The sequence below is a fragment of the Molossus molossus genome, unplaced genomic scaffold (assembly GCF_014108415.1).
Source record: "Molossus molossus isolate mMolMol1 unplaced genomic scaffold, mMolMol1.p scaffold_m16_p_3, whole genome shotgun sequence".
Taxonomy (NCBI): Eukaryota; Metazoa; Chordata; class Mammalia; order Chiroptera; family Molossidae; genus Molossus; species Molossus molossus.
The window spans coordinates 121692020-121704297 of NW_023425366.1; the positions used below are offsets into that span (position 1 = coordinate 121692020).

The 12278-nt window shown below is 45.9% G+C and overlaps 1 protein-coding gene across 1 annotated transcript in view; it reads right to left on the reverse strand.

Annotated features, from left to right (window-relative positions):
* RAB11FIP3 (RAB11 family interacting protein 3) overlaps positions 1 to 12278 on the reverse strand; it is a 106580-nt gene that overhangs the window by 35349 nt on the left and 58953 nt on the right. Inside the window, exons 2-3 of the mRNA XM_036280378.1 lie at positions 11753 to 11846; positions 4396 to 4487 (exon numbers count right to left, since the gene is read on the reverse strand). Coding sequence (XP_036136271.1) covers positions 4396 to 4487; positions 11753 to 11846 — 186 coding nt within the window. The remainder of the gene's footprint in view (positions 1 to 4395; positions 4488 to 11752; positions 11847 to 12278) is intronic.

The following is a 12278-nucleotide window of genomic DNA, read 5'->3' on the forward strand; positions in this document are numbered from 1 at the left end:
CTGTTAAACCTCCTACTGTGGCGGAGGTAGGGGTGGGGGATATGGAGGTGGAGCAAAGTTCAGGAAGTGCCCTTGCTGTGATCTTAGCAAACAGTCATATCTCAAAACAGAATGCCTTTTGTTCTTGACTCTCTAACCTTTCTGATAACAGTTTGCACAAAAGACACATTTCCCTGTTATATTTTATTAAGGTAGCTCTTTTCTCTAGATGGGAGAAGGAGGGAGGAACAGAGGAGGTACAGCAGAAACAATTCTTATCGGTTCTGTTTGTGCCTGTTCCATGACTTTCCCATCCCCTGGTACACCAGATCACCTTCTATAGGCCTCCAGCACTCCATCCTCTACCACACTCAGATTCTCAGACCAGGAGCTTTCTTTTTGTTCCCTGTAACATCAGTGACAAACCTAAGTCACATCCTCACTTCTCCTTCTCAGACACAACACATCAGTGATTTTTTTCCTAGGAGTTGTTACAAGTGACAAGCCAAAAGGATGCTCAGGGAAATGCTGAGTTAGAGCTACAGGACCCACTGAACAGCCCCGGCAGAAAAAGGACTGGAAGTAGCAGCCCACCAGTAATTCTCTGCACAGGGTCCCCTGAACAACACTGTCGTGTGTCCAGCCAGACTAATAATAATAATAATAATAATAATAATAATAATAAACAAAAGGCTGACCTGTGAAGATCTCCAAGTGTGGTATTTGGATGTAACGTACATATTCTCCACTCATATTTTTATTGGATTTATTTTTTTAAAAATTTTTTTTCTTTATTGATTTTAGAGAGAAAGTGAGAGGGAGAGAGAGACAGAAACATCAATTAGAGAGAACACTGACTGGCCGCCTCCTGCACGCCCCCCACTGGGGATCGGGCCCACAACCTGGGCATGTGTCCTGACCGGGAATCGAACCAGCGACCTCTTGGTGCATGGGTCGACGCTCAACCACTGAGCCACACCAGCTGGACTTTATTTTTATGGAACTTTTTTTTTTTTTTCATCCTCACCCGAGGACATTTTTCGATATTTTGTTCAGATAGAGTGAGAGGGGGAGAGAGAGAGAGAGAAACATCGATGTGAAAGGGACACATCGAGTGGTTGCCACCCACACAACCCAACCAGGGCCGGGGACAAACTGCAACCGAGGTACGTGCCCTTAGCGAGAACCGAACCCGGGTCTCTCCGGACCATAGGCTGAGGCTCTAACCGCTGAGCCAAACCGGCCAGGGCTGAACTTTTAAAGATTATATAATGTACTAGCATTATTTTTTTAATTAATTAATTAATTAATTAATTATTTTTAATCCTCACCCAAAGATATTTTTTCCATTGATTTCTTGATAGAGTAGAAGGAAGGGAGAGAGAGAGAGAGAAAAACATCGATGTGAGAGAGACACATGGATTGGCTGCCTCCCGCATGAACCTGACCAGAGCTGGGGATTGAACCACAACCCAGGTATGTGCCTTTGACCAGAAACGAACCCACGACTATTTGGTCTACAGGCTGATGCTCTAACTGCTGAGCCAAACCAGCCAGGATAAGAAAGTAATCATTCTGTAAGTTTCACAGTACCTAGTTTCACTCCCCTAAAAGTGACATCTAAAAACCTTAAAAAGCATAGAAAGACATGAAGTAACTTTAAATGCATATTACTAAGGGAAAGAAGCCAGTCAACAAAGGCCATACACTGTATGATTCCAACAATGTGACAACCTGGAAAAGTAAAAACGATGGGGACAATAAAAGATCAGCAGTTGCGGGGTGATAGTGGGGGAAGGAATGAATCATGGGATCAGAGAGGATTGTTAAGGCAGTGACACTGCTCTGGATGGTACCATAATGGTAGATACATGACACTGTACATTTGTCAAAAACCAGATTGCACACCACCAACAGTGAACCCTCATGTAAACTATGAACTTTAGTTAATAATAATGCATTGATATTGGTTCATCAGTGTAACAAATCTACCACATGAGGTCAAGATGTTCATGATGGGGAAAACTGTTAAAGTGTAGGGGGTGTGATGGGAACTCTCTGTCCTATCTGCTGCATTTTCTGTAAACTTAAAACTGCTAAAATATAAAGTATATTAATTTTTTCAGTAACAAAAATACTTTAAAAAATATTTCTTCCATTCTAAAAAAATTAGGATCTAAAAACCTGAGAAACATTCCTTTTGCATACTCTTTGAAATGTCAGGTTCCCACCATGCAATCGAAAGGCAAGAGGTGGGATTTGGAACACCCCCATGGCCTAGGCAACCACAGAGGCAAGAGGGCCACAGTCATGTGGGCTGAGGCGGGGCTCCATCCATTCAGAGGACAAAATCAGGCCATGGTCAAACAGTACCACTGCCCGCTCCATCCAGGTTTCCCCACCACAGAGGCTCACTCTTTTGAACCAAATGGGAACCTGAAGTACCAAATGTGTTAATGCCTTTACTATCCTGAGTAATAAAACACTGTATTAGTTTCCTGGGGCTGCTATATCAAATTACTATAGACTGGGCAACTTACAATAATCGGGATGTATCCTCTCATAGCTCTGGAGGCCAAAAGTCTGAAATCAAAGTGTTAGCAGGTTGAATTCTCCCTTCCTGTCCCTTCTAGCTTCTGCAGGCTCCTTGGCCTTGTGGATGCATCGCTCCAGTCTCTGCCTCCATCTTCATATGCCTTCTCTCCCCTCTGTGTTATCTCCTTTTCTTTTTTAGGGACACTCTACCCAGCATGATCTATCTAATCTTGAGATCCTTAACTTAATTACATCTGAAATCACCCCTTCTCCAAATAGGGACACGTTCACAGGTTCTGGGTGGATGTTATCTTTTGGGGGACCACCACTGGACCCACTACACCCACTTACACATAAAATATAAAAAAATCAATGTAATGTCCTAGCAGAAATATGAGAGAGGAATAAAACAAAAGCACTGATGATAAAGTGTATGGGAGACATGATAAGGGTCCAGTGCTGACTACATAAATGACAGGACCCTGCGATACTGCAGCGAAGGCAAATCTCTACGTGCTCCGAACAAAAAGGGAAGGCTCTCCCCCTGATCTAGCTGCACTCCTGGAAAATTCAAAGCATGCCAAAATACACAAAGCCTTCCTACTCAGGCTGTGTAAGCAGCCTTTTCACAATCACGTGGGCTGGTAGTTCATCTGAAATCTGACATAACAGAGTCATACACACCTGAAGTCCCTCACTTAGCCACACTATGCCTCAAAGTCAGTATAAATCTCAGCTTGCCACTGGCCTCAACATGCCAGAACCCGGCCTGGCATCCCCTAATCACACCCAGAATAAATACAGGGGACAAAGGTTGGGTGGCTCCTGCCTATGGTGGGGGTGGGGCTCAGGCCCAGCTGGTACTCTGGGACAAAACTGTGAAGGGTGAACATGCCCAGGGGGCTTTGAGGGGTGGGGTTGTGCAGGCAGAAATAAATGATAGTTGGGAAATGAGCCTGCACTATCTGAAGGTTCACCAATACCTGGGGCAGCTTCTCTGGAGAGGATCACAAGCCATAGAAGGAAAGCAGTGGAATCCTGTGGTGAGTTAATATTCAGAGGGGCTTTCAGAAACTATTCTGTGCAACCCCCTCATTTCACAAAGAAGCTGAGGCTCGGAGGACTAATGTGGAGGGCCTCAAGCCCACCAGGTCACATCCTAACCTTGCTCCCCTCACTGTGTAACAGAGGGTTGACGGGCTGGCAGTGACCACCACGGCCTTCAAGGACTCAGGAGTTTTCAGTGAATTAAAAAAAATTCCAGATCCAGCCACCTGGGCTCTCCCAGCATCTGCCCTGCGCCCCCCCCCCCCCCAACTAATGGGACACAGTGACTGTGGTCTGTCTTCTGTGGCTGTGTTCATAGACCTTCCCCAAGCCTTGGCAGAAAAAAAATCACCCACAATTACCAGCAACACCATGTTCCCATAGCAACTCTGGCTTCTTCTGGGGGCAGGGGGCAGAGTAAAGCAAGGCATTAGTCAGAGGTCCCAACAGACCCAGAAAATGGTTTGAAATTTGACAAAACAAAAACCTCACAATGAGTCCCCTGCTCTGGCCTTGCCTGGCAGCCTGACAGAAGGTGGCAGCATCACCAGAGAGTTCAAGTTGCTAACAACGAGCCCAGGGGCATCTCCTGACAAGGGTTTCAAGTGTGTAACACTCAGAGTAGGCACCCATCAACGTATGCTGCAGCTATGAGCCCCCTAAAGCCCAGTGCCCAGCAACCACAGTGCCCCCCACAGTGTACACAGGGCTGCAGAGTGAGTCCTGCCCTGCCCTTCCAGCCATTTCCTACTTAAACAGCCCAGGAAAGCACTAAGTGAAGCAGGACTTAAGAAAGCACAGTGTAACGTCAGCTCTCTCGTGAAAACCACTTGCCTCAAAGGTAACGAAGTCCTCAAACTCATCAGGGCAGGCCTGCGGCTCCTCGTCCTGGGCAGGTACAATGCTGCATCGCTGGCCATCAGAATCTGTGGGAGAGAAGACCCAGACTTAGCAGGTAACCCAGACCACCCAGAAAGGTTAAGGGGGAAACTGTGTGAGAGGTCAATGGAGCTTGGACTGGCTATGACAAACCCAGGGGGAAGAAAGGTTAGGATAGGAAAGCAGGTCCGCCACTGAAAAAATACTTCCTGTTAGAGTGCTTAGGCAGTGATGTGGAGGCAAAATGGTAACTACTACTTAAGAGAGACGGACAGCACCCGGCCAGTGTGGCTTAGCGGTTGAGCGTCAACCCATGCACCAAGAAGTCACCGGTCAGGGCACATACCCAGGTTGTGGGCCCAATCCCCAGTGGAGGGCAGGCAGAAAGCGGCCAATCGATATTCACGTTCTCTCTCATTGATCTTTCCATCTCTCTCTCTCCCTTTCTCTTTCTCTAAAATCAATGAAGAAAAAAACGTAGCCTTGGCCAGTTTGGTTCAGCGGTTAGAGTGTCGGCCTGCACTCCGGAAAGACCCAGATTCGGTTCCCGCTAAGGGTGCGTACCTCGCTTGTGGTTTGTCCCCGGCCCTGGTTGGGTCGTGCGGGAGGCAGCCACTCGATGTGTCCCTTTCAAGTGGATGTTTCGCTCCCTCTCTCTCCTCCTCTCCCTCCCCACTCTATCTGAACAAAAATGGAAAAATGTCCTTAGGTGAGGATTGAAAAAAAAAAAAAAACTTAAAAAAAGAGCTGGACAGCATTGTTAAAGAGAAAAAGCAGAGTATCAGCTCTGTGATACTACTCAAACCTTAAAAAAGTATTAGATGCTCGCCCTGGTCAGTTTGGCTCAGTGGTAGAGCGTTTGCCTGCAGACCAATGAGTCTCGGGTTCGATTCCAGCCAAGGGCACGTACCTCGGCTGTGGTTTGTTCCCGGCCCTGGTCAGGGTCATGTGGGAGGCAACCAGTCGATGTGTCCCTCTCATGTCAATGTTTCTCTCTTTCTCTCTCTCTCCCTCCCATTCTACCTGAAAATAAATAGAAAAATATCCTCGGGTCTGGCCCATGTAGTTCAGTGGTTGAGCGTCGACCTATGCACAGACAGGTCAACAGTTCAATTCCCGGTCAGGGCACATGCCCAGGTTATGGGCCTGATCCCCAGGGGGGGGGCATGCAGGAGGCGGCTAATCGATGTTCTCTCTCATTGATGTTTCTATCTCTCTCTCCCTCTCCCTTCCTCTAAAATCAATAAAGAAAAAAAATTTTTTTATATCCTCGGGTGAGAATCAAACAAAAAATGAAAAGTATTAGATGCTAGATTTTTTTTTTTTTATCCTCACCTGAGGATATTTTTCCATTTATTTTCAGACAGAGTGTGTGTGTGTGTGTGTGGGGGGGGAACACTGATGTGAGAGAGACACACTGATTGGCTGCCTCCAGCATGACCCCAACCAGGGCTGGGGATCTAAACTGCAACTGAGGTATGTGCTCTTTGACTGGAATTGAACACGGATCTCTCTGGACCGCAGGCCAACGCTCTAACCGCTGAGCCAAACCAGCCAGGGCAAGACTTATTATTTTTTTTAATTGTACATGTTTGGGGAGGTGTAGGTATGATGAAATAGTACCAAAATAACAACACCTTGCCCTCAGTGCTAGATTCACAGGCAGTTTTTATTTTCGTCTTTTTTGCTTAACTTTTATCTCCTACAATAAATGTTTCATAATAAGAAAAAGAAGGAAGAGTGATTTTTATTATGGACAGAATATAATTCTGACAGCAGTAATACATACATCACTTCTCAAACACAATTAATTCCCACACACAAAAAAAAGACACTGGCTTCCACAGTCTCTTGGCCATGTTCAAGTATAACACTTTCTTTTTTAAATATATTTTTATTGATTTTTTTTAGAGAGAAGGGAAGGGAGAGAGAGATAGAAACATCAATCAGCTGCCTCCTACAGGCCACCTACTGGGGATCAAGCCCACAACCAAGGCATGCACCCTACTGGGAATCAAACCAGGACCTCTCAGTCTATGGGATGACGCTCTATCCACTAAGCCACATCGGCTGGGCAGGTATAATGTTTTCTAAAGAGTGTGTAAGTCATGGAGTTATGTTTCCTGATGATGCCTCACTGCTATATACTGTCATAAGAAATATTTATTTGGTCTTAATATCCTTGTCCTGACACAGAGCTCCTAAAAGTCTAGGAAATTTCCTGTGTGATGGGATGGAAAGAGCACCTGCTGTTATTCATTTACAAGCCCCTCTCAATTTTACTTGGGTTTAAACTAATGAGGTGACACTTGAAGGATGGGGGCTGGTTAGGGGAACCGACCTTGTGATTAAAGGGCTGGAGCTTTCAGCTCCACTACTACCTCTTTGGAGAGGGCTGGAGACTGAGCTAATCACAATAACCAATAACTTAATTATGTGTAATGGAACCTCTATAAGAAAACTCAAAATGAGGGGGCTCAGAGAGCTTCTGGGTTAGCAAGGACATCATATTGGGAGAGAGGGGTATCCCAAACTCCACAGGGACAGACGCTTCTGTGTTGTGGACCCTCCAGACCCACCCTATATACCTTTTCATCTGGCTGTTCATTGTAACGTTTATAATAAACTAGTGATAGAACTAAAGTGTTTCCCTGGGTTCTATGAGACATTATAACAAATTATCAAACCTGAGGAAGGAGTTGTGTCAAACAGAAGTGTGGGTAATCTGGGCACCTGAAATGGGGTCTGTGCTAACTCTGGGAAGTTGGTGTCATAACAAATTAAATTATAGGACACCCAGGTGGGGTCCCCAGAGAATTAGAGAATTTCTTGGTGACGAAAGCCCATACATACATTGGGTGTCAAAGTATAAGCAGAAAACAGATTAAAGTAGTACTATTTAAAGCAAATGAGTTACTTATTCAATATATTTCACACAATCTGACATAACATCAGTCACTTATTTGAAAAATGGAGTAGAGCCCTGGCTGGTTTGTCTCAGCAGTTAGAGCATCAAGCCTGAGGACTGAAAGGTCTCGGGTTTGATCCCGGTCAAGGGCACATGCCTGGGTTGTTGGCTCTTTCCCCATTGGGAGGCGTGCAGGAGGCAGCTGATGAATGTTCAGCTTTAAAAAATGGAGTAGAGGGTGGGAGGGGTCGGAAGAGATAAACCAAAGAACTTATATGCAATATATGCACAGACATTAGGCTGGGGAAGGGAGGAGGAGGGTGGGAACAGGAAGGAGGGAGGTCAACAGGGAAAAAGGGGGACATCTGTAATATGTTTAACAATAAAAAAATAAAAAGTAAATAAATAAATAAAAAGTAGAGTAGAGCCCAGCTGGTGTGGCTCAGTGGACTGATTCCTGGTCAGAGACATGTCCAGGTTGTGGACTCAATCCCCAGTAGGGGGCGTATAAGAGGCAGCCAATTGTTGATTCTTTCTCATTGATGTTTCTTTTTTTTTCTCATCGATGTTTCTCTCTTCATCTCTCTTCCTCTCCCTGAAATCAATAAAAAATATATATTTAAAATAAATAAATAAAAATAAAAAGTGGAGTAGTCTTAGCCCAGCCGGTGTTGTTCAGTGGTTGAGCATCAACCCATGCACCAAGAGGTCACTGGTTGGATTCCCAGTCAGGGCACATGCCCAGGTTGTGGACCAAATCCGCAGTGGGGGGCATGCAGGAGGCAGCCAATCGATGTTCTCTCTCATCAGTGTTTCTATCTCTCCCTCCCTCCCCCTTCCTCTCTCCCTCTCCCTTCCTTTCTTTCCCTCTCCCTGTCTCTCTAAAGCAGCGGTTCTCAACCTGTGGGTCGTGACCACTTTGGGAGTTGAACGACCCTTTCACAGGGGTCACCTAAGACTATCAGAAAACAAAATTACAGTTATGAAGTAGCAACGAAAATTATTTTATGGTTGGGGGTCACCACAACATGAGGAACTGTATTAAAGGGTCACGGCATTAAGAAGGTTGAGAACCACTGTAAAGGAAAAATTTTTTTTAAAAATCTAGAGAAAGAAGTGGCATAGTCTTTGAGGGCCAAATGGAATAGCAAGCCTCCCTGGACACTCCTGGGGAGTACTTTGAAACAGTCATTGACGGCTTCCCTGGCCAGAGGACATTCTTCTTTGGCAACTGGACCATGTGGGAAAAATACTGCCCTCCACATCCTCCAGACAGGTTCTGAAGGGTCAATGGTTTGAAGTCACTACAACAGCCAGTATAAATGGGGACAGGAGAATAAATGTTGAAGGACTCTCACCACAGAGCAATAGCTGAACGGACACATGGCTGCTCTGTCCAGTTTCTAAAGAGCAACTTAAACAGTAATAATGCTTTCCCTCAACAACTATGCAAATTCAAGTATTTATGCATTCAGTAATTACAAGATGCCTTTGCCAATTCAATATTGCTTTGCAGTAGTGATTAAAGCCCTTATACCAAAATCCCTTATGTGGCTGTTGTTTTACATTGTTTTCCCTGAGAGAGCGGCTAAATATCTGAGTAGCTCAAACCATGGCAGAGTGAAAGCCTCAGAGCACAGCAGACTGGACCCAATGTAGAGGGGCGCTGGCCTTTGGGTCCAGCATTTGCTGCCTGCCAAGCTGACTGACAGCCTTGGAGTCCACTGAACTGGAGGTTTGGGTCTTTGGTGCAGGTGAACTACAGCAGAATTATATGTTCTCTTTTTGAAAGGGGAGAGGATTGCTGTGGATAGAAGTTTTTGGTTTCTGGGACCGAAAGTGAAAGAGAACCATTATCCCAGTGCAGTTTGAGATCACACACATATTTTGTAAAAGGCTAAACTGTTTTTGGCCTATTTTCCCCTCTTAAATGTTAACAGTCTTGCTTTCAATTCCAAAAATTGAAACACAGAATTTCAAACTTAAAACTTAGCTAATTCTTCCAGACACATAGACATTTACTCACATTCCAGTGGTGGGCATATGATCTAGGAGTCCCACCCCACACGGTGACGAGAAAGATGTGAACATAGCTGGCATTTTTATATTCTTCATGGGAACTAAACAGGACTCATATCAATTTTCTTTTATAAAAACTAAAACAATTTTCAAGTAAGTAGAAATTTCTAATGTGCATTTATCTTATTCTTCCAGAGCCTTGGGTGGGGCAGGGTGTGAGTGGGGGCGGGGGGACAAGGAGCCAGAGCAATGGCCTATTTGTAACAATTCCCTTTCTATCTCGTTCTATTCCTGAAATAAGGCCTGTGGTTATGACAGTAACAATCGCCTGGTGCTTTCCCTGCAAACTGGGTCAATATATCATGTCACTTGCTATGCTGCGCCTGGATGCAGAATAAAAGTCTGACAGACAAGACAGGCTGTGCGCAGCCATGATGGCACACTGGAGGGAAGACCCAAAGTGAATGTGAGCTGAAATTCAGTTCAAGTAATCATGCTTTCCAGTCTTCTAAAAATGCTATGAAATACATTTCAAAATCATCTTTGACTTGCTTTTATTCGAATTTTATTTTCATTCTCTTATCCTAACAAAAGTTAAACGTTGACATCAAATTACAAAAAAAAAGTAAAACCAAGTCCATAGCCCTGAGCACAACCAGCAATACATCCAGTGCACAGGTTGGAGCGTCCCCCAAGCCCCACCAGCTACAGTCATCTGGAGGCCCAGCTGCTCATGCAGGCACTGAGCCAAGGAGCCACTCAACAGCCCTTCTAAAGGGAGCCTGGCACTGGAGTTGAACTGTGAGGCCTCTTGACAAAAAGGTCAAGTCCTCCCACAGAACCCACAGCCCAGCCACATCCTCTACCTTGTGATCCTGGTTGCCCAAACCAAGCAGTGACCTCCCTTCAGCTCCCAAATGCACAAGGCATGCTCCCCTCAGGCCCCCCACCTGGACCCTGCCACTCCTTCCCAAACTTTCTCAGGGAGGCCTCCACTGACCAGATCTGGCTTTACCCTACTTCTGAGCTCCTGTTATCTCTCGTAGGTATATGGCCTCATTGTGGGCTGTTCTCCACTAGAATGCCAGCTCCTAAGGGCAGGGGACTCTACTTGCCTGAGTGTGGACCAGTTCGGTTCAACAGTGTCCATGCCCACAGTCCTTATAGGTTTCAGCTGCACCCTCCCTTGGCTGCTGCCCTTCCATCCAGCCTGATTCTAGCTCTCATCACTAAAACCCACTAAAGTCTCCCTTCAGTCCATTCACTCAAGGACCCTGCCCCATCTGCTAGCAGGCCAACCGCTCACCAACCCTGTCCAAGACCTCCAATCTCTCTGCCCCCTCAATCACACCCCCAAGCAGCAGACTGTCCCCCAACTTCCAGGGTCCACCACCTCACTTCAGGAGCAGAGATCTGCTCTGCACAAGCTAAACTCAGGGCAGCGGGGGGTGGGGGGGGGTGGAGGCATACTACCTACAATGTACCCCCCCAATGTGGTATCATTTGAGACCAAATCCCATCCTCTGGGGATTCTTCTCTTCCAGAATGCTCTTGCCTTTGGAAAAACACAGCTCTATTTCCTGGAGAATCCTTGCTAACTCTAGGACTAGCTGGGCTTTTTTACTTTTAATGAAATCAAAGTGGAAATTTTACCAAAAAGAATGTAAAAACAAAGAGACTCAAACAATCAAGTGGGGTTCAGTGGTGAGTGGGAGCTGGCCGGAGGAAGGACTTTCCCAAGATGAACTGATTTGGGGCCTCAGAGCAACAGAGGGCTGCTCTCCGATACTGGAGGTACAGCTGCAGAGAGCCAGGTGCCTGGGCAATGGGGACAGACCAGGTGTAGCAGGCCAGGTAAGCCAGGAGAGGTTCAAATGGGAGAGTATGCTGGAGAGAGCTCTGGAGGTAGACAGAAGAGCCCAGCCCAGCTCCTCTCAGGTAACCACAAATCCTTCCCAGGGCCTTGCCTTGGGCTTCTCTCTGCCAACCCCTGGGAAGGACAGAGAGTGCCCCAGCTGCAGTGGGAACATCCCAGGCAAAGGCGGAGGGGTGGGGTACACAGGCAGAGGCCCAATCTCAGTGAATCAGGGTGATAGTTAACCATTAAGGGAAGATCAGGACTCAAGGAGACAGGCCATTCTCAGATGACCATTTTCTCTCACTAGATTAATAAATATCTACACACGCTTTAAGTCACTAAACTTCAATACACATGCAAACCACGAGACTACCACACAGGTCAGCAGCCAGCAACACTTCATGCTTGACAGACAGAGAATCAGCCTCTACAGAGATAGCTCCTCTCCCTCACCGGGCAGGTCAATGGCCAGAGAATTTTATTACAGTGGACTCAATTGCACTGTCTGCACTGTGGGGATGACTGACCTCCATTTCTGATTGCGGTGATTCCTCGGTAGAAGTCTTCAAAACTGATCACGCCGAGCCCACTGGGATCCAAGTATTTTGTTAAGTCCTTCACCTGCAATTGCCAATTAAGAATATGTTACCCAAGCCTTTACAAAAATGGAAGGGGAAGTATCATGAACTTGACCTTTTCACCACATTCAGAGAAGCAGCTTACTTGGAGGGTACAGTGCTGAAAATAAGAGCCACTGATTCCTCTGATCTAAAGGACACCAACAGCTCCAGACAGAGAACAGGCAGTAGGTATCCTAGGAAGGTGCCAACAGCACCTAGAACCATGAGTTATGGAATAAGCCTTGCTTCTTGAGTGGAAAGATCACCTGCTGTTGACGTTTTAGGTACTATTCTAGCCAGTATCTAGACATACCATAGACCAACCCATCCGTTCCAACAACTGTGCAGAGTTCTTAGGAAAAACAACTTAGGCAAGTAGACCTAAAAATCATAAAAAGTAAGTAGGATAATTCACCCACAAATGTTACAGAAA